The sequence below is a fragment of the Callorhinus ursinus genome, unplaced genomic scaffold (genome assembly GCF_003265705.2).
Source record: "Callorhinus ursinus isolate GAN/ISIS: 27379988/994484 unplaced genomic scaffold, GSC_fseal_2.0 scaffold6, whole genome shotgun sequence".
In the NCBI taxonomy this organism is placed as follows: Eukaryota; Metazoa; Chordata; class Mammalia; order Carnivora; family Otariidae; genus Callorhinus; species Callorhinus ursinus.
The window spans coordinates 44,657,849-44,681,821 of NW_027397068.1; the positions used below are offsets into that span (position 1 = coordinate 44,657,849).

At 34.7% G+C, this 23,973-nt stretch overlaps 1 protein-coding gene across 1 annotated transcript; it reads right to left on the reverse strand.

Moving 5' to 3' along the window:
• Window positions 1-419: 419 nt before the first annotated feature.
• Window positions 420-17,472, reverse strand: LOC112815133 (protein LEG1 homolog). The gene is made up of 6 exons (XM_073894259.1): window positions 17,172-17,472; window positions 12,631-12,717; window positions 11,672-11,856; window positions 10,669-10,769; window positions 4,343-4,581; window positions 420-433 (listed from the first exon to the last, which is right to left on the reverse strand). The coding sequence occupies exons 1-6, from the start codon at window positions 17,470-17,472 to the stop codon at window positions 420-422; spliced, it is 927 nt and encodes a 308-aa protein (XP_073750360.1).
• Between the last annotated feature and the right edge of the window lie 6,501 nt (window positions 17,473-23,973).

Here is a 23,973-nt window from a genome sequence, read left to right on the forward strand (position 1 = left end):
TGGGAGAGAAGCCACCTTCCTGTCAGTGCACATTGTCTCCTCTTAAAGGAGATAATTTTGAAAAAAAAAAAAGAGAAAGAAAAATTTACCCTCTGTGACCCTGAAGTACTCCATACTAAGTATGAATTTAAAAAAAAAGAGGAAAAAAAGAGATGTCAGGAACATAATTTTTCTAACTTTGAGAAAACTAACAACCTCCCAAGATATTGATGGATCAGGTGATACATTCTAAACTAATAGTTTATTTTTAAATGTTTTGGAAATCCAAATTCATCATCCAAATTTTATTTAAAGTCTTCTGCCTCTTGACTGGTGACCATGAAAATCTATTCCTCCAAGTTTCATAAAACTAAGATAGAATGACACCCAAAATTCCAGTCAGGTTTTATGACCTTTATTAATTTATTAGCATTTGTCAGTTATTCAACTGAACCTACATTAAAAGGTAAACATTTTAATTATTGATACTTATTCACTAATTATTAATTAAGCAAATTAATGGCAATATATTAATTCAAACTTTAAAATATAGGCATAGACAATGACAGAATTATGCAAACATGCAAGGACTAATTTTTTAGAATGCTGTTCTTCGAGAAATTATCATTGTGGATTTTTATTTTATACAGATTTCCAGAAGCATTTAATTAAAAGAGTGAAGGATGAATTCCAAAATCTCTAGAAACAGTTTCCTTGCAACTGTTGACTTCATTAAAGCTTTCCATAAAATTAAAGATAGTGTTCCTAGAAAAATAGTAAAGATATGTGAGAGTTTTAGGTAAAGTTTTAATTTTGATCCCAAATGTTGAATTATCTAAAACAAAATTCAATATAATTAGTATGAAATTAGCATTTCATATACATTCTTTAATAAAACAATATTTTGCTCTTTAAAATGATGTGTTTTAAATTTTGCCTTCATATTCAAACTTATGCATAAGTAACTAAAGAAAATAATGGATACAGCAGTGATTGAAGCAATGCAAACCCATAAAAAATGAAGTGCCATTTTTCTTATATCAGACTCTTGAAAATTAGAAAGTTGGCTAATATTCATTTTTGGTGTCTATGCAAAAATTTGAACTTTAATAAGTAATTTGTGTTGCTTTGTTTTTATTCTGGTTTTGACAAGAATGTAATCCATAGCACACTGTTTAATTGCCACTTGGCAATACCTGATCCATGAATTCATTGCTAGTAATATAATCTGCCACTATCCCAACAAATTAAGCTAACAAAGGACACAGTGAATTCCACTTTTGCACTACCTAAAACTGAAAAGAATATCAATCCATTCAATAGAAAGTTATATATTATTTAGAGAATAATGTGTGTCAATATTTGCTGACTTGCTAATATCTCAAGTATATATAGCTACTGAAAAATTTAAAGCACAGAACGGTGTTATACATATAATCTTTTTTATGCAAACAGCACAGTTTTTAATCAAATTATTTATTTTTATATTTATTCACGAGTGTGCTCACTTCGTCAGCACATATACTAAAATATATTTATTCACGAGTTCATACAAATTTTTTATAGGAATAGGCCTAAAACTTAAAAAAATATATAGCAGGCAAGGAATTAAGATACGGAAGTTAAAAGATAATGGAGAGAGGTTAAGTTTTACATGCATTTTAATGTTTTAATTTTTAATAAGAGGCATATATTGAACATATTGTTCAAATAAGTATAAGTGAAATTATAGCCAAAAAATGAAATATTATTAAGAAATGGAGAAAAAGTGTTTAGTAATGGTATGAATTTTCAATAGGACAAATATATCAGAATGGATTGATAGGTTAATGAGCAAAAAAGAAATATACAGAAGACATGAGCCTCGAGCAATGCCCTTTTTCTATTTGATTCCCTGTTAGGAAAAGCATGTTTGTTTCCCGTTGCTTTATTTCATGTGCACCTATTTTCATTACTATCCCTGGATTCTTGGCTCACCCCTAATTCCTCTCCATGGGGGTCCCTAATTGGTGGCTAACAAGTGGTTGGAGCTTACATGGCAAATGTCTCAAGACTCAGGAATCACTCATTTCCCTCTGTTATTACACACTAGCAGTGAGGCGGAACACCCATACAAGAGGTCTGTTCCGCAGACTAAACTTTCCCCACATGGTTGTGGTAAATAAATATTTTTTAAAATGCCAAAATATGGAGGCTTGAAGTCTCAACAATATCAGGGCATAATGGCTAAAATATAAGGAAATGCAGTCCACTTTCCAGTGTAAAGCAAAAGCTGAAATGTTCTGGTGTTAAAAATGTAGCCGAATGTTATACGAAAAAGTTTGTTCAATATATATTTACTGACTATAAATCAAACATGCTCAACTGTAGAACTATTCTTATTAATAGTATCCTGTTTTTTTCTCTACTTGAATTAATTAAAAATATCTGCCAAGGCTCGAAGCACTGTTTCTGAATTCTGAGTATCAGTGAGTGCATGCAATTAGTAGAAGATGAGAGGAAACAAGGTAGCTAGTTTAACTACATTCCAACTTGTCCTTTTTTCTTTTTATTGTAGCCTATAGAGTCAATTCAGAACTCCTTAACAAATCCAAAGCTAATTTTGGCAAAACTGGAATTTACAAAAATCTAGAAGTCTGTTGTGTACAATCTTTAAAATGTAATTAATCCTATGGTGAGCGCTGTGAATTGTGTAAGACTGATGAATCACAGACCTGTACCCCTGAAACAAATAATACATTATTTGTTAAAAAAAAAAGAAGATAGTAGGAAGGGTAATATGAAGGGGGGGAAATCGGAGGGGAAGATGAACCATGAGAGACGATGGACTCTGAGGAACAAACTGAGGGTTCTAGAGGGGAGGGGTGTGGGGGGATGGGGCAGCCTGGTGATGGGTATTAAAGAGGGCACATATTGAATGGAGCACTGGGTGTTATACACAAACAATGAATCATGGAACACTACATAAAAAACTAATGATGTAATATATGGTGATTAACATAACATAATAAAGTTAAATTTAAAAACAAAAAACTAAAAAAATATATAATTAATCCTAACCATCCATTCAGTGCCTCACTCTACCTACTAGGCCAGTAGAGTTTGTTCATATCATCTGAGCCTAGATCGTACTTTCCATATCTGACAATGTGGCAAAGATGACTGGAAATCAATACATTTTATGATGCTCCTAACAGTGTGGCTCAGGCAAGAATTAACTTTCCCAAGTCCCTCCTATGCACCATCTAGTTGGGCTCTATGACTATTCTTACCAAAGGTATGTGAGATACAGTTAATTTTGTCACTGCTAGTCTAGGCTTTTCAAAGAGGGACCCCCTTAAGCTAATTCCTTTGAATTGTCTTATAGGGAGGATACAGTAGTGAAACTGTGAAGGAGGATGGAGACACAGATGGAAAGATCCTAGGTCTCTGAATTACCATGGAAGAAAGTCTCTTACCAACTGATGTAATAGCCTACATCATTATGTGAGCCAGAAATAGAATCCTTTGAGTTTTGCCATTACAATTCGAAGGTTTGTTTATTAAAACAGCGAATGTTTTAATATACTCTAAGTAATGTACTCTAAGTAACACACATACAAGTTTTACGTTTAAAATATAATGCATTCACTTTTATTTTGACTCATGTCTTATTTCTGAATTCTGCTTTAAGGAATATAAATTTAACACACATGCATACATGCACACACACATAATTTTTTTCCCTCAGTAGAACAAGGATAAATGGTATCTTGGAAATTGAATGACATAGTAATTTTCAAACTTATTATTATGTAATTTCTTCTATGTTTTCCACTATTAGTAAACCTGGGATTTTGAAATTTTGGAGAAATATACCTCCTTCAAAACCAGAATTTGGAGGGGGGGTCAAATTTTTTCTTTATGTCTATAATCATAGATGATGAGGATGAGGAAAGTTCATAAAACACAATTTATTTCATGGTTCTGTTAGTCATGGCAAGTGTCATTATTTGTTTAGTATCTTTTTCATTTAAAAACAAAAATAAGATAAAATAGCGAAATTTATCCAAGAAAGGAATAGAGATGTCCATTGTCTCCTTGTCAAATTAACATGTGGTGGTATTGATCTGCTTTGTGCAAAGGTCCCAGAGGAGAGGACATGCTAAATAAGGGAGGGCCTGTAATATTCATTAAATGAAACCAATCATAAACCCACAAGGATTATTTTTAAAACTTTGAAACAGATATCTTAGGAAGTCAACATTTTCTTCTTCAAACAGTCTGTTGTAATTTATGATTCTAATGGTATTTCATTTCATTATGTATGAAATCAACACAACATATAGAATTTACAAAAAAAAAAGGTCTCTGTGGCTCTTACCTGTATACGTATGCACTTTGTGGAGAAGATTTAGAGCAAACAGCATTATGTTCTGAAAGCCACTAAAGTCACTGATGAAGGGAACTTTATCTCCACTAACAAGCATTCGTCTTGGAAGCTCCTTCTGGAATTCATATGTTCTAATTAAGGTTGTAGGAAAGCATGGTGGAGCTAAATAATCCACAAATAAAGCCCAGCTTCTTGCAAAATCAGCTTCTTGTTTAGAATAATATTTTAATCTAATAGACAAATGGGGAAAAGTATGCATTTTGAATTAGTCTACTCAGAATTTTACCAACTCAATTTTCAAAACAGATAATTTGTTCAAAATGACTTTATTCTACTTTTTAGAATATAGATTATAGAAACTTGGTGTTGATTTTACCACCTAGATTTGAAAATTTGAAGAGATGTTATTAGAATTTTAAATTCGGAAATTACCATCTCAGATCATGTGTTTTTAATCATATTTTTCCCTTTTCATAAAGCATTTACATTACTTACATAAACTGAAATGTGACCAAGTTTCATTATTTTAAAATGTAAAGATGGGGTGCCTGGATGGCTCAGTTGGTTGAGCCTCCAACTCTTAATTTCAGCTCATGTCATGATCTCAGGGTCATGGGATCAAGCCCTGCATCAAGCTCCACACTCAGTGGGCAGTCTGCTTGGGATTCTCCTTTTCTCTCTCTCTGTCTCCCCGCCCCTCATTATTTCTAAAATAAGTAAGTAAGTAAGTAAATAAATAAATAAATAAATAAAATGTAAAGGTAAAAGTCAAAGAAAATTGGCAAAATTTCTGCTGAATTTAGGTATCTCCTAAAGAACACATAATTTTCATTTCAGGCAACCACTAAAAATGAAGTAACCATTTTTCTTGCTTTTTAGGTAGCTTGGTATTTTATTTCTGCTGATATATACTAGAAAGCTAACTTTTCTTTCTTTTCTTCAGGTGTACAATGTAAAGATTTGATATTTGTGTATATTGTGAAATGATCCCCACAGGTCTAATTAACATTTGTTACGAAACATAGTTACAAAATTTTTTCTTGTGATGAGATTAAGATTCACTCTCCTAGAAACTTTCAAATATGCAGTACAGTATTATTATTAACTACAATGTATTTGTTATTATTATTATTATACTATTATTAACTACAATGACTATGTTATACATTACATCCCCGTGAACTACGCATGACTGGAAATTTATACATTTTGACCCCTTTCGCCCATTTCACTCAGCGCCTTTCTCTCTCTCTCTATATATATATGCCATTATATATGATACCACTATAATATATATGATAATATTACATATTTTTATCCATTCATGCATTGATGAATACTTAGATGGTTTCCATGTTCAAGCTATTATAAATAATACCTCAATGAACATGTATATCTTTTCAGATTAGCGTTTTCATTTTCTTCAGAATAATACCTAGTTATGGAATTGCTGGATCACGTGGTAGTTCTATTTTTAATTTTTTGAGGAATCTTTACACTGTTTTCCATGATAGTTGCAACAATTTATATTCCTGCTTTCTCTTCTTACTGAGAAAGAAATTTTAATTTAAATTTTTAGTAATTTTATCTATTTAATTTAATTTATTTATTTTATTGAGAGAGAGAAAGAGAGAGAGAGAGAGAGAGCACTTGCAGGATGGGGGAGGGACAGAGGGAGAGGGAGAGAGAGAATTTTAAGCAGACTCCTCACCCAGTGTGGAGCCTGATATGGGTCTTTATCTCACCAGGCTTAGATCATGACCTGAGTTCAAATTAAGAGTCAGACACTTAACTGACTGAGCCACCCAGGCACCCTTTTATGTATGTGTATACATTATTCTCTACCCGGGTGATACATATTTGCTTGCTATTTTGAACCATGCTTGTTCCTTCTGAAACATTTTACACGCTATTTCTTGCTCATCTTGCCCTATGTCCTTCAAGTCTTATTATGGAAGTTTTATGGTTTGTTACATTCCCCCTGGAATTGCTCAAAGTAATATAGACATCAGGGTCTAGGTATTATGGATTCAGAAAGTAACTGGAACATATCCCCTGGTTAACATCTGTGAAAGAAACATAACCTGTATATACATGGTTCATATAGAGCTATGGGAGTATAGAGGATGAAATAACTAATCTGCCCTTGATTATAGAAAAATTGGTTGGCCCTTCATGCTCTTATCAAATCATGCCCAACTTTCAAATTCAAGAAGGAATAAACATGAATACATAAGTTTATTCGGTAAGGGTCACACAATTTTAATAATAGCACAACTAGGCATTGTGTGCCTAACCCGAAGGCCACAAGCTTTAGTTTGAGTTCCATAGTTTCAGCTCTTATATTTAGGTCTATAATGTATTTTGAGTTAATTTTGTTGTTTTAGGAGACAAACTTCATTCACTGCATGTGGATTACCAGTTCCACCAGCACCATTTGTTGAAAAACTATTCTTTACCCATCAAGTTGTCTTACACTTTTGTTGAAAATCAACTTTTGTTTCTGGACCCCAATTCTATTCTACTGATCCATATGTCTACTATCATGTATTAACACTCTGTCTTGATTACTGTACTTTTGTAGTAAGAGATTAACAGTGATTGCACCAAATCTGTAAGTAAATTTAGGGAGTGTTGCCATTTAAACAATATTATGTTTTCCAATCCATGAACACAAGAAGATTTTCCTTTAAACATTTCTTTCACTTCTTTCAAAAATATCTTGTATTTTTCAGTGTATCCAAGTTTTAAATTTCCTTTGCTAATTTTATTCCTATATATTTTATTTTTCCTGATGCTGTTGTAAATGTTTCTGTTTTCTTAGTTTCATTTTAGGATTTTTTTATTGCTACCACATAGAAACACAATTAATTTTTGTATGTTGACCTTGTATACTGCTAGGTTGAAGAACTCATATGTTAATTATAATATTTTTAGTGGCTTTCTTAGAGAGAAAGTATTATTTCTTCTCTTTCTATCTAGATTACTTTCATTTCTTTTTACTGCCTCATTTCCCTGGCTTCAACCTCCAGTGCAATCTTGAATAGATGTGGTAAGAATGGGCAACCTTGTCTTGTTTTTCATTTTAAGGGAAAAGCATTCAGTCTTTCACCATACGATGTTAACTGTAGGTTTTTCTAGATGCACTTTAACAAGATGAGAAACTTTTCTTCTATTCCTAGTTTTTTTTGAATGTTGTTATCGTAAAAGAGCGTTATCAAATGCTTTTTCTATGTCTACTGTGATGATTTTGTGATTTTTGTCCCTTATTCCATTAATATGGTGTATTATATTGATTATCAAATACTAAACCAACTTTGCATTCTTAGAATAAATCCCAAATGGTCATGGTTTATGGTCCTTTTTATATGTGGCTAGATTCTGTTTATTGGCATTACATTGAGGATTTTTGTGTCTATATTCATAAGAAATGTTGGCATGTAGTTTTTGTGTAATGTTTTCGGTTTTGCTATCAGAGTAATATTGCCAGTTTGCTATCTGTTCTTATGTCTTATGTCTTTGTCCTCTTTTTCTTCATTGCTGTCTTCTTTTGTGCTAAATGGATATTTTCCTAGTGTAAATGTTTATTCCCTGTGCTTTTTTTCTATCATCTCTCTATAATCTATCTACATTATAATTTCTTAACTCTTCCTCCTCACTGATGAGATACAATTACTATCCATCTTAAAACAATGTATTAATGTTAATAGTAACTTATTCTAACCATTTACATAAATTTTCCTGCAATAGAGTTCCATTCCCACTCTCCTGCAGCTCTGTGAAGCTCTCTTCATCTTTCTTCATCCTTTTTTCTTTTTGTTTCTCACACTGGGTAATCTCAATTTACCTATTTTCAAATTTATGGATTCTTTCTTTTGCCAGCTTAAGTCTGCTTTTGAATCCCTCAAGTGGATTATTTATTTTTGCTATTATAATTTTCAACTGCAGAATTTCTATTTTTTTCTATAAGTTCTATCTCTTTATTCATAATCTCTACTTAGGAAAATATTGCTGTCGATTCATACTTTCCTTAAATTCTTTAGACACAATTTTTAAAAAAATTTTTTAAACATGCTCATAAGTGATTCAAAAATTTTGCCCATCATCTGAACTCAGAGGAACAATTCCTATGACTGATTATCTCTGTGTGTCTGTATGGGCGGGGGGGGGGGGCATGCATGCACTATTTTCTCTGTTCTTTGCACCTCTCTCTCTCTCTCTCTTTTTAACAATGGACAATTCAGACACTATAAAGTAGAAATTCTAAAAATCAGATGCCCACCCTTACCAGGGTTTGTTGTTGTTTGGTTTTCTTGTCATTATTTGTTTATTGATTTGCCTGGACAAATTCTGTTATTCATTCTGTGTTCTCTGTAGTGAATCATCACTGAAGTCCCTGCTCAGAAGCTTAATGGTTCGCTAATGATTAAAGATTTTCTTAAATCCCTTGAACCAATGAGTCTTCCGCCTTTTGCTGAAGAGCTCTATGTATGTGTTGGGGTATACCTTCAGTGCTAAGGCCTTTTACAATTTTTCTCAAGCCTTTACTTCCTATTTATTCAGGGCCTCCTGGTAGCCAGAGGTGAGACATTGGGGTCCTCTCAGTTCTTGCTTGGGTATGACCTCAGTTCTGTTCATGTTTGTGGGTCCTAGAAAAAGACAAATTCTCTGTAGACAGAGTAACAAGTAGCCACCAAACCATTTTTAGACTGAATTTGATCCATCACCAAAAACTTGCTTCAGTGACCAGGTTTTTCCTAGCATCCAATAAGTGGCATGCCCTCATTTCCGAAAGTCAGCCAGTCAGGAATGGACTCCCTGCATAACTATGCCTCTGATGCCAAATGAAAACTGTCTCCCCTAAGTAGCCCTCTTATACTGATGACTCAACCCACTTAAATGCCTAAAAATATACCAGTCTCTAAACTCTGCATCTCCTAATAACCCATCTCAAGATGAGAAGAGTGCTCTGCTCAGTGATACTGTGCATGACAATGTAACTTTCCCTTCCTAGAATTGCAATAAATTCAGCTTTGTTGTTTTATTTCAGATACTGAGGACTGATCTCATCATCCTTTGAGAGTTGCTATGAAAAATGCTATTTTTCAGAGGAATTTAGCTTTGCATGTCATTGGGAAAGTCTGCAAAAAATAATATTTTATAAACTACTTTCTATAAACTATAATGACTTGATCTCAGTTCCACTTTTGATGTTGACGACTCCTGTTTACTCCGTTGGCTGATAATCTCACCTCTCTTTGGCAGTGGTCAGAATCAAGCAGTTGAGCCACAGCAAAAAGATATTATGATGGCTACAATCCTAATTCATCTCACAAACATGCCAAGAGGATGAACTCTTCTGTTGACCAATATAAAAATTAGCCTTTGAAGCAATATTAAGAAATAAAATATACAAAGCAATGTAAGTTTCCTGACTCTGATTTGTTTATCTTCCCTGGATATGCAGTCTGTGGTATCAACAGTACTTGATCAACAAGAGGCCCTCAAACATGAGTGCCTATATTTTTTGTGTACTTTAAACCAGTCACCCATTCTTTAGTTCCTTATACTGCACGTCCCACTCTGGGTGACAGATACCGCCCCCAATATAGTGTCATTCACTTCCATACCAAGTCATGCTGTCTTATTCGATCTCATTTGCTATAAAATGGGGAGAGTTCTGAAATTTTAGCTAACTGACATGGTAACCAAGATGGACACTCCCCTCCAAATATGTGTTAGTCAAGCTATTTTTTCTGATCAAAGTGATGCAGAGATCCTATAATTATTTGCCATCACATCCTTTTTGTTTACAGACACCAGTTTTTGTTAAAACAGCCTTAAAAAAGTCTTCTTGTACTTCTGAATTCATTTTGTTTTATTGCTGTCTTGTGGCACAAACATACTTTTCTTCATATTTTCCCCTGCTGCTTATAACATAGTTTTGGGCTTTATCCATTAAAACATTTTCCTGTCCTTTATCATAATACATCCTCATGTTTGACATATTAGTGAATAGGTAAATTGAAAAAGACTTCAATGAAAAAGATAGTGTAAGATAGAAAGATTGTTACCATATTAAAACAAAATCATTTTATTTTATTTTATTTTTAGAGAAAGAGTGTGAGCAGGCAGGGAGAGGCAGAGGGAGACAGAGAGAGAATCCCAATCAGGCTCCACGCTCAACATGGGGCCTAACATGGGGCTCGATCTCATGATGCTGAGATCATGACCTGAGCAGAAATCAAGAGTCAGATGCTTAACTAACTGAGCCACCCAGGTGCCCCCAAACAAAATAACTTTAGATACATTCTTACCTATTTTGAAAATTTTTATGAGCAACCTCCAAAGATGAGACATGTGCAGCCCATAAGTACTCCAACAGGTCATCAAAGCTACTAGAATGTGACTTTATGTGCTGTCAGAGACAAAAAATGTTACTGATATTTAGGCAGTTATAACAATCTCTCTTCTTGAAATTCAATTCTATTTACAAATATAATTTTTCAACGTTTTAATGAGGGGAAAACATTTTTTTCTAAGAGTTAAGATATGAAAGATTTAATGCTAAACACTCCGTAAAGAACTTAACATCAAGCATTTTAATTACAAGTCATACTGAATCCCTATGAACGGAATAAACCCTGTGTTTTTAGAAATGTTCAGGATTTTACACTGTTCAGAACCAGACCTTTAGTATTTTATGCATTTGGTTTTCTCTTGCCATGCAATGAATTTTCCACCAACTGTTAAGGGTAAGAGTGTTTTATCTAAACATAATGCAATTTAATGAACAACTTCTCTAAAGGAAAACCTAATCTGTAGTCATGTACTCTTTCATCCATGACACATTACTTTGAACATCAATATTTGATTCTGACTGTCAAATACTAATTCAGTCAACTCATATGTGATTTGTTTATCAAGACAGTTGAAATAAGCTACTCAAATTCACTACAACCTATTACACAATTGTATTTCTATACCGGTTATTGCTCAGTTGACCTGAAATTATGATGAGCTAGGATAATTCATGTACTGTTAAGTCATAATTTCTCTGGGCTCACGTGTGTGTATATAATTTATTTGGTATGAGAATAGTAGATAGCGTGGCCTCGATAGAGTCTTGGTAATGAGGATGCTAATGAGGTATGATGTCAAGCAGCAATTCACTCATACTAATACTGTTGTCACTACTATATTTTCATATTGTTGCTTAGGAACAATTGCTCAATGTATAAAAAAAATCTACATTAAGTGATATTCAAAAATTATCTGGCTACCCTTGAAGAGTATTAATTAAAACACTTAAAAAAAAACCTGGTAAAATTCATTCCACTTTTTCATTGCTTCTGGAAATGATGATTGGCAGTTAGAAACACTGTAACAAAAATTCATCTGATCCTTGGATGGTGGCAGAAAGGTGACATTATCTGATGATATCCCCATTATGCCAGAATCGATTGCAGCAAGGAAGGGCATTGCAGAGAGATAATAATTAAGGTCTGTATAAACAAAAAGTTATTAATATTGTTAACACACAAAAGAAGTTGTTTTCAAAGTAAAGGAATCTATCTAAAAGTAAGCCTAAAGATCTAGAAAGGTGGTAAAACTTAAGTGGTAATTTTGGGAACTTCAGAAATTTTATCAGAAATTTCCCTTAGTGTTATATGCAACTTGAATATGCTTCTCTTAAAAACCCTAATCTCATAAAGCAAAATGGATTTATCTTGTAGATTTATTATTTTAAATCACAGATAATAATTGCACTGGAATTTAAAAATACAAATTAAATTCTAAGGCATAGTAAATGAAAAATTTAGAAATTAGTAACAGAATTAACAAATGAGAGTTTAAATAAAAACTCAAAACAAAAAAATTAGCAGCAGAATTCTATACTTTTCTAAGTTTTTACTTTAAATCTGAAAATCTGATATAGTTTAAAATATTTAATCTAGAGATTTCTCTTGTTAACAAGGTTTTATATTTGATAACGTAACACAAATTCTTATTTCTGTCTTATGTATTTAAACCAAGTTTTGAGGTTACCAATTTTCCCTAATTGATATTTTTATAATTGGATAAACTAATCAGTAAATTAAAAAAATATCTATCTCAAGACTCATTTTCAAAACACCCAGATTTGGGTCAAACAAATGTTTTTTGTAAAAGCAATGATTCTGGTTTTGGTTTTTGTTTCTCTAAACAGGATCCTAGGTTGAATTGATTTTTTGTGGAAACGTCATCACTTTGAGGTTTTACTGTCACATTGAACTCACCAGCCCACCAACTGTCCACAGAGATACAGAGATGATCCCCAGACTTAAGGCCACAATCTGTACTTTGGGTGGGATCAGCTAATCTGCCTAAAAGAGAGGAAATACAGAGTTGGATTTACTAGACCCCTTCCTAAACTGTGGATACAAAACGTAACTAGATATAATATGTTTACAGGAATAAAGAATTGTGTCAGCTTTCCCATCATTGTCTTTCCTTCATTTCATGACTTTCTGCTTCCCATCTCTCACTCATAATTTTTCCTTTTCCTTAACATCCCTACAATGCTCTATTCTCTCTCGAAGGCCATATTTTTTTAGTCTCTGTAGTCTGTGTGTCTTCTATTTACTAACTACTCTTTATCTTCAATATTAGGGAGTGAATATTCATGTATAGTAAACAAGATCCAGGCTCTATTTGCTTAAAATCAAATCCTTTTTCATTGCTTACCTGCCTACTGTTTGACCCTGAATAAATAACTTCAGCAAGCCTCAGTTTTCTAATGTACATACTGGAGAGACTAGCAATAATCACTTCATAGAGGTTCAGGGTTGTTAAGTCAAGAAGGGTGCAGAAAGTGCTCAGCTCAGAGAACATGTGCTTCCGTAAATATTAGCCATTATTCTATTTTTATCTCTTTTCTTTTTGTCATCCTCTCTCATCTTCTACTTTCAAAACATCCCTTTCTGTTTCTTTCTCACTTGAGGTTTTGTAACTTCTGCGTATATTCCCTGCATCTCCCTTCAACTATCTCTGACTCTCAGCCCATCTCTTTCCCTGTTTCCACCATTTTCATACTGGCCTATTCTCTTTTCTCCTGCTAACTTTCCCTTTTCTCTGGCTTCCTCCTCACACTGTTTTGGCTCTTCACTTGCCACCCCAGCCTCTCTCTTCCCCAGTCCTTTCTCACCTACTGGGTACCTCTCTTTCTTTTCTCCCAGTGCTCTTCTGCAACATTCACTTATTCTTCTTTCCCCTTCCTTCCCTATTATTATTTCTTTTCACCAGTTCTGTTTCTCATGAACTTCTTTTGTTTTCCTTTTACTTTCTCATCCTGGTTTCTCATTTGGCTCTTCTTGACCTGCTTACCCTTTGGTGGGCAAGAGGAAAGACCTTGGTAGTTCTGTTAATACATGGAAATTTCTAAAAATTGTTCTTCCTCTTTTGAACTGGAATAATATCCAAGTATGTGAAACATACCTCTCCTGGTTCTTAGGTTTTGCCTCAGTTGGGAGTTGTTTGAAATCTGTTTCTAAGATTGTCTTTTTAAAACCACTCGGTATCTGAGGATGTTTGCCCATGATGCTAACCTAAGGATTTCCTTATGTTGCTAACTTCCTTGTCTTCTCCTCCAAATACTCGACTGTGTTCCAGTTCCATTTTTATCAAATTCCCACAGAACTCCTTTATTAGTGACTCCACATCACCTCCAACTGCACATGCCTGGGACTGAGCCCTTGATTTTGACAGTCCAGGAAGATTGCATCCTGAACTTTCTGTTCTTTGTCAGCAGAGTTTCACTGTTCTCCTGAACATCTTCAGCACTTACCCTTTCTTTACAGCCAAGCTGTGCCTGCTTACTGCTGTTTTATCTTCTGAAGAAATTTTTGTCCTTGTCTTCCCATGGCAAGAAATACATCATTCTCAATAACCTTGACCAAAATTGTTTTGTCATCCCCATTTTCCCAGAGCAAAATTAATATTATATTTGTTATTATTCAAATCCAAATTTTTGCTGTGAATATACCATATTTTCCAATTATATTATTTCTGTAGCATACATTATGTATCTCCCATCCTCCCAACATTTCCCTCTCTTTTTGCCTTTTGCTCTCACAAAAATCACACTAATTCCAAACTCTGTCCTTTAGTTTATTCTATTTCTTTCTTCATGGATTACTTTTTTCTTTAAAGTCCATCAGTGTTTTACCCTTTTTTCAGGATTTCCTTCAAATCTTACTCTATTCCTAGGTTATCCCAGCTCACAACATTCACTTTATTCTAGCATTTAATGATTTGGCTCTTTCTTGTCTTACGGTTATATCATTTCTAACTCTTCTTTTTGTTTGTTTGTCTGATTTTTCTTTTTCTTTTTTTAATTTAAATTCAATTAGCCAATATATAGTACATCATTAGTTTATGATATAATGTTCAACGATTCATTAGTTATGTATAACACCCAGTGCTCATCACATCACATGCCCTCCTTAATGCCTTCTTAACCATATTATAAGCGCTTTGAGAAGGAAGCAATGACATTTACTATCAATTTCTTGTATACTTGCCATAGTCTTCCCTTTTTTCATCTATTTTTCTCTTTGGTGTCACTGCCTTATCCTGACTCAGACTCCCAGTATTCTCTTCCCAATTCAAACATTATTCTAATTAAAATTTTGGCTAACCAATAAAAAAGAATGAATACTGACAAGTTAACTAGACAGATGAATCTCAAAATAATCATGACAACTGAAATAAAACAGACTAAAAAAAAGCTCCCAATTGTCTATATGGAAATTCTAGATAATGCTGTCTAACTTGCAGTGATAGAAAGCAGATCAGTAGTTGGTTACTGGTGAAGTTGAGGAGTGAGGGGCATGAGAAGTTAGGGGAGGGGAAAGGGCTAGGAGAGACTAGAATAGGGAAGTTCCTGAAGATGAGAATACAAGGGGAAAAGAAAACTTTTAGAATGACATATATGTCCATTATGTGTGGTGATGGGTTCAAGGCTATGGACATACATCAAACTTACCAAAAATTACATTTTTAAATATGCTGTTTATTGTATGTTTATTGTATATTAATAAAACTTTATTTTTTAAAAAACCTCTGCTAAGCAACCTAGAAGAACTTAAAATGTTTAAGTATTTTGTAAGCATTAGATGCTTGTTACTAAACTAAACCATCTTGCTTAAGAGCCCAATTAAAACACCCCAGTCTGATTTTAAGACATTTCTTTAACTGACGCTTGTCGACCTTCTTAAATTTACCACCCAGGACTCTTTCATATTCTAGTTCTCCTGCCAGTGTGGTAGTCTTCTTCCAGTTCAACCTGCTATCATTGTCATCTTTGTAATTTGTATTCCAGCAATTATATTCTAGCAATGTCTCCATCAAGTTCTTAGGCCCTGCTTTCTTTCCATGATATTCTCAGCCCATGATTGTCACTCTCTTTCCTGAGCTACTCTTGTACTTACAGTCTTTATTTATTTATTTATTTTTGAGACTTAACACAGTGTTGGTGAAATACTTTTATGGGCTATTTTCATAATTTGTAATTCTGTTCTGGTTTTCTCTAGTTATATTATGGAGTTTAACTCAATTAAACACTAAGTAAAAGCAGCCTCTTAAAAAACAGCAGAATCCAATTTATTTTATTCTAAAATGAAAATGAAATTTTGAAAGTACCCTATCCAATATTCTACTTTGCTATTCATTTATTACTGGACCCAGGGCTGAAAACTTTCCTAGCAGTAAGTGTGTGCACCCCTTGGGGGAATTGGTTATTGTTTCCAGTGGACCTTATGTTTAGGCTCCTCCAGAACCATGTCTCAGGAGTTCAAATATTCTTCTTTTCCATACCAAGGACAGTCTAAGAATGGGGATTATACTGGATGTCCAGAGATTCCCTGACAAGCTTGGTTGTAACGCTAGCTTAGAATGTCATCACAGGCCAGACCGGCATGCTCTTCCCCTGTATTTTCTATAATGCTAACCATTTTCTCATTGATTCCTTTCTTCCAATACTGTTTTCTAGAAGTTGAGAGTGAAGGTCCTTTATTTCTTGAAATCTGTTCAACAAGATAGCTTGGCACTTTTACAATATTTTTGTTCCAAAACAAGTATCTACTTTCATTCCCCAGTGTAGATGCTATTCTAGTAGAAAAAGGTTTTCCCACAGAGGTTATTTTTCTCCTCTGTCACTCCAATCTATATGACTGTAGCTAATCATATTTAGAACTACAGATAATGCAAATTAATTTTATACACCCATGTGTATCACCTTAACTGTTTTGATCCTGGATGTACTCTTCAGTGCTTAGAACTAGGCTTGGTACCAATAGCACATCAATTAATAGTTATTGACATGGAATGAACTAGGTCTAATATGCTGTATCTCAGTAACGTGGTAATCACTAGCCATTTGTGGCTATTTAAATTTAAATTAGTTGAAATTAAACAAAATCAAGAATTCAGTAGTGCAAAAGCATTAGCCATTTCAAGTGTTCAGTAGCCACATGTAAGAATATGAGAGCACAGTATGACTGCGGCTGTCATACTGAATAGGGCAAATAGAGAAAATTTTCAGCATTGCACACAGTTCTTTTGGACATTTCTGGGTAGAAAAACTATGCATGCAGGGGGATTCCATAAATACTTGATAAAGATTAGGCAAGAGATTCTTCAAATAGCTGGAAAAGAAGTAAGAAAGAGAGAGAGAAAAAATCGATTTTCAAAAGGGTGATGTTAAATGTGCAGGTACTATGTCCTAATTAATTCACACTTAAATCAAAGGGTCATTGCAATGAAAAAGTGACATTCTTACCTGTATGATATTGCCATCCATGATGTATAGGCAGTCCCCATAAAATATTTTGTTCATTTTCTGGTGAAAATTTTGCAAAATACTTGGCTGTCTTGTTCAGTAGGATTTTATACATCCCCAGTCTCTCAGGGTAATGCCAGAAGTTAATGATGTACTTCCCATTTTCTATCTTGTAGTCACTGAACTGACCAGGACTCTCTTTCCACAGAGGGGGATACATATCTGAGATATTGAATGTTTTTGCTAAAGAAGCAAAAATACAACAAATTATTACACAGGCCCAGGAAAGATGGAAAGTCATAGTGTTTCGCCTGGAGATTGAGATTATGGCAAGATCTTTATTGGGAAGTAGAGGAGGAAGCTATATTGTTTACTGCACCTTGACTAATCAACACTTTAAATTACCTTCCATGGTAGTAAGAAGGTGAGAGATAAACAAATGCCTTACCAGAGAGATTAGGGTACCTCCCTTGTTAATCATCTCCCAAATAAAAATTGTTGATTATGTACCAGTCTCTAGAATTTTTAGTAATTTTTAGTAGTAATTTTTTAGTAAGACTTGTTTTTGTCTCTATCTTCTGATCTGTTTCTCGCATTAATCATCATAATAAATTGTATGTCTTTCCCAGAGTTACTTGAAATTTAAAAGACAGCTGTTTTGAACCAATTTAATCTCTAATTAGTGGCATTTCAGTCACATAAATTGTTAACTAAACAATTTTAGATAGAATTTGTAAGACATTTTAGTGATATTTGGAACTTCACCAAATCTCTTTGAAATTTTAGTCCATGTGTAAGTCCAGACTTGTATGTCAGAGATGTCAACCCAAATTTCACGTTAGCAGGATCTGAGCCAAAGGCTTGTGTGCAAGCAGTTGATTTGTGGCTAGAGAGTAAAAGTAAAAGAGGGAGAAAGAAAAAAAAGAAAGGAGGAAAAGTAAATACAAGTTTGCCTTCACTAAGGGTAGGGGGGGCCTTAATTGTTGTCTGGGAACTAATGAGGAACACTATTATGATAGAATCCCTGGCCTTGAGGGATGGAATTGAGAAACATTTTTTTTTAAAGATTTTATTCATTTATTTGAGAGAGAGAGAAAGAGCACAAGTGGAGGGAGCAGCAGTAGGAGAGGGACAAACAGACTCCCTGCGGAGCCCAAGGCAGGGCTGGAGTCCAGGACCCTGAGATCATGACCTGAGTCAAAGGCAGATGCTTAGCTGACTGAGCCACCCAGGCACCCCAGAGAAGCACTTGTTCTTATCATTCCCTGGTCCAAGGTGACCCAAAGGTAGATGCTCCTGCCATTCTGGTTACACCGACCTGTAGGGTAATTGGATTCTGACAGGCACCTCAGGTAGCAGCCATGGTACAGAAGCCCAGGGCAATAGATAAAAAATAAAAGTAGATACTGAAGTTAAGCAGCACCACTGCACCTGTGTGAAAGCAGGTCAGAGGTCAGTGTGGAACTGTCCTTGCAGCAGTAGCTACAGTCAGAAGAGAGGCTAAGAGGATTCAGGAGTGAAGCACAGATGTCAGTTCAGAACCCCTACACTATAACCACTGGCTCAAGCAGACCCAGCCCTTCTCCATATGCATGTGCTGTGTATTTATTATAACCACAGTGAGTTGCCAGGGAATTCTTTATCAGGTGATTAATCCCAAACCTCAGACTTCATTCAGTGGATATTTATTGAGCAGTGTCCCTATTCCTGATGCTGCATCACCACTGGTCTGCCACGGTGAACAAAGTAGGAGAGATGCTTATCTTTGAGAAGTCAAACAAAGGATTACTGTTGAAAAAATTAATCTTTAATGAATGCAAGGAATTTGAATATGTAGTAGATGAATTTTACCTTCTTTCACCTCATGCCCTGCCCTTCCCTTCAATGTAAAGGTGGGGCTTCTCTTTCTCTCTGTTGCATGCATGAGCATAGAGAACGATAGGCTGATAGGTCAGCTGTTCTATGTCAGTTCCAAGCCTTATTATTTCAGAGTTCCTTTCCTGTGGTGCAACCTCACTGCATGCCAAGGTGAACACCTGGCCCTCATTGCAATGCCCCATGGAAATTAGGGCATGAGGTGCTGGCACCAGGATGTTCTATGAGTAATGAATGCCTGTTTTCTGATCCAGAGGCACCTTGTTTCCTGTCAAAAATTGTATATACATGAAACAATGAAATATACCATTATATATATATATATATGAATGAAATAATTCTTGGATATAAGGAAGAGATTCTGTAAGGGACAGAGTGCTGATGGGCATAGTGGACATATTAACCAAACCATATGGTCAACTGGGCAATATATGAAACTCTACTTTTTTTCCTTTAATGGAAGAAAATGGTTGAAGGTGGTTAAAACAAGTAGCCTAAGTGAGACTTTTGGTTTTTCTTTCCAAGTGGGGCAAGAACACGTCTACAGATCCCCAAGTTAGTGTTGGGATTGTGCAGAAAGAAAACATTAGAAGTTCATTGTTTGTGTTCCTCCTCAGGCTGGAGAACAGGTCAGGGAGTCCCAAGAGCTGGTATAGGGATTGTATGGGCTAAAACATCAAAAGTCTATGGAGGTTTTTTTGTTTTTGTTTTTGTTTTTGTTGGTTTTTGGTTATATTTTCTTTCCAGATAGGGAAACAGGTTAAGTAGTTCAAAAAGCTAGTGGAGAGGTTTAGGTGGACTGAAAACTATAAATGTGTTACTCTCTTCCACTTTGAAGGTAAATATGACTTTGTGCTGGCTTGGAGACACATTCCCTGCATCCCACCAATCCCCTGCTTCTTCTCTGCACTGATCTCAGCTGCTCCAAGCATTAGAGGTGGGGCCAAAGTCTCCTTGTCCCTAATAGAACTAAAGGTCCTACATATACTGAGGAACTCCAGAGGCAGGAAGGGATTGAACTCTTTACAGCTCTTTTGGATACTGGAGCCCAAGTCACCATCTTGCTCAGTCCCGTATGAAAAGTGATGCTGAGCAGAGGTGGCCAAAGCCATAGACTCTAGAGTGCAAACCACAGTAACATGCGAGGGAGCAGAAATAAAGAGCTTCTGAGCCAGAGCACTTTCTAGACACCGAGAAGGACACAAATGAAGAACCAACGCGGACAAAATTTTCTCCAACAACTTCAGCCATCTCCTCTAGTCTAACCCACCTGCCAATTCCTATTTCCCTAACTCCCAGGTAGGAGGTAACACAGTGTCCTGCAAGAGTGATTGGATCCCTTGAGATGGTGAATTGAACTGATAACAGATCAGTTTGTAGGAAATTTTTTATCAGAAAATCATCCCTCAGCCTCATATCTAATTTGACAGGTATTTGTGGAGTGGTGACTTTTATTTTTTGGTGCTCTGTCAGCACTGGCCTGCCATGGTGAACAAGGTAACATGACTGTCTTTGAGATGTTGGTCCACAAACCTCTCAGGAGCTTCTCCTGTGTCCTCTGAAACATACAAGGAGGGCAGGGGGAGGAAAGAAAGAGGCGGGCCCCTCCAGGTTGGTAGATGGAAGCTTTCCTAAGCAACGGAACCTTCCATATGGGGCTTGTTTTGGACAGCAGCCAGATGAATGTATTCCTGCACCCACCTACCAAATCCTAAAAATTTATCAAAAGGCCTTAACTGGATTTAGTCACATATACCATGTAGGTGTTTTCAACGCCACATCCCAGTCTCATTGGCAATGTCCTTGGAGTAGTCTCTGGGAGTGGGAAAGGCAAATGGAACCCATATTCCAAGGACAGAGAGATGGAGGTGGGGGTGAGGAGTCTCTGAGGGCCAGAATCCAACTCATGGGTCAGCTGGCAGTTACACCTTTTTTTTTTTTTTTCCACATCTTTTCGATATCTTGCCCCAACAGATGTTTAACAGAGGATTATTATAAAAATATAATGTCTGAAAAAAGAAGGTAATTTGATTTGTGATAAATGAACTTTACCTTCAATTTGAATTTTTTCAAGTTTTATTGAAGTATAACTGACAAAATTTGTATATAGTTAGGATATATAAAGTGATGTCTTGGTACACATATTTATTATAAAATGATTACAACAGTCAAGCTGATAGCCCTTCCACCACCTTCCATAGTTACTCCTCATTCTCCTTCTCCTCAAACCACTCAGTGCAAAGATGAAAAGGATGATCTTTATGATGAGCTACTTCTGCTGAATGAAGAGTAAATAATCATCCTGCCATATTTGTAAATAAACTTACCTGTTCATAAACTTATCTGTTGTGTGTGTGTGACTGTCTTTGTGTGAAAAATCTAATAACTGTATGGCAAGCACTCTAAGGGACATTTTTGTGTCATCATCATTTTCATCACCTGAGTGTTCATCATGTAGAACACCGTGGGTAAGGCTTGTATGGAAGTGCACAGCCTATCCTTACACAGGTATAAGATGTGTGATATTTAATATAAAATTAATAATGTATTAGTTTTCTTGCTGTTTTGTAACTTTGCTTTTAAAGAATTACACTATTCTAGAGTATGCCTTTCTTATAATTGGAAAAACTGTGTATCAGCCTATCATCACAGGTAAGTGGTTTTTTCAAAAAGTATAACAATGTTTCCAATATTGTATGATGAAAATGACTATAATAGTGCATGTCATAATGATTCATTCACTAGGTAAGGCTAGGCTATCACAAAGAAATTGTATCAATTACACGAGGCTACCATAAAGCAATAATATTGCTTCTTCTTCATTATCAGTGCATGAATCATTTATCTGTAAATAAATTTAAATTTCTTTTTCATACTATCTTTCCATTTTTTATATCTAGTGTTAGTAATACATATGACATTGACCGTGTTTTGTATTATAGACAATACTGATGTAGGTACTGACAGACAGATGATTTGTCTTGTAAACAGACGCTGTAAACATATAGGATCAATAAATACAGAACAGTAAATGTAAATGTATTTTCTCTTCTTTATGATTTTCTTAATAACATTTTCTTTTCTCTAGCTTACTTTATTATAAGACTACAGTATTTGTTACATATAATATACAAAATATGTGTTAATTTACTGTTTATGTTATCAACAATGCTTCTGGTCAACAGTAGACAATTAGTAATTAAGTTTTTAAGGTGGATTTTTAACCACCCCTAATCCCTATGTGGTTCAGGGGTCAACTGTATGTATACACAACAAAACTGTAACAACAATTAGCTGCCATTCATTCATCCCAGCAGCAATAAAAAGACAAAATACAAAATGCATTTTACTTACTTTTGAATTTAAGAGAACAATTGTTTGTATTTAAAAATAAGTAAAAAAATAATAAAAATAAAAATAAGTAAGATTTGATGTATTGCACTTCACACTTTTCTAAGAATTGAGATTCCCATAATGAAAATGTAAATTATTATTGTAGTAATACCATTAGTATAGTGTGATGTATCATTATTAATTCTTTTCAACAAAGCATTGACACATACTCGCCCATTCCTTTCTTCACAAATTAAACATATAGCCACACATCTTGAAGGATGGAGAAAGAGGTGTTTAGGTTAATTGAAATTTCAAATCCACCAAGGCCGACTCTCTTTGTATAGATAAGATGGTAAAATTGGTTTTTGTAAAGTTGATCAGAAACAAGTTGTGGTACTTAAAACTGAACGTTTGTTGGCCAAAAGTAGAAAGTAGACATGGTCTAAGTTTGATTATGAAAACATAGGTTTATTACACTTTTATATAACCAGGTTTTGGGGGAATATTATTAGATTAAAAGCTATATTTTTTCTTCAGTTTTCACAAGTGCTATCCTTCTAGCAGAAAAAACACTTAAGCATGTTCCCCAAATCTGGTTCCATCCATTATGAATACTGATCCACTTTGAAAGCATTTCAGCTCATTCTTCCAGATACATATTTAATACCACTGAAACTCTTTCCTGTTTTAAACATAAAAGATTTTATATATATATATATGACAACTACCAATGGTATTCTTCCTTCATTTATCACATTGTAAAACTATATGTGCAAAATTTTCAGTGAGAGGGATTTTACTGTTGCATAAATATTAATCAGATTCTCCCCCTTGGTTTAGCATTCACAGGCATCTTATAGGAATTTGATGACCTATTAGGAACAAATGGACTGTACACAGTTTGTCCCTGGAAGTTGCTGGCAACATCTTTAATGATGAGTAATATTGGATTCTTATATTACTCTAAATCATCATTTCTACTTGATATAAAAACACACTTTCATTCTTAAATTTTTCTGCAGACATATTAAATTTTCCAATTTACCTACATAATAATTGTTGAGGAGGCAAAATGCAGAAAATATTATATAGCATTCAAAAATTAAAATAAGCAGAAAATAATGTGTAAAAAAAGGCAGTCATAATCTCCCTCCAAAAGCAAAAAATTACACAGACATTTTTTAGAAGTCCATTTATCACCAATTTCTGCCTATAACTCTTGAAAATGCAATGGAAAGCAAATGTCTGGCTATCTGAATATTTTTGATCACAGAACTATAATATGATCAGAATGCTCTTTTTTTTTTTTGATCAGAACACCCTTGAATAAAATCTAGCATTATGCTATGACAAACGAGGCAATGCACAAGAGCCAAACAAGGTTACCTAAAAAATCATCCCATAACATGCAACATATAAACACAATACAAAACTGCTTGTTAGAATATAACACTGGAAGTGTGTGTGCTATCAAAATTAGGTATCGTTAAATGACCTAATCTGGAACATGCCATCAACTCTCCAGAGTGAGATAGATATGCATTAGAAATAGTGCATCCATACATCCTAGCTTGCCTAACAAGGAGTTTGC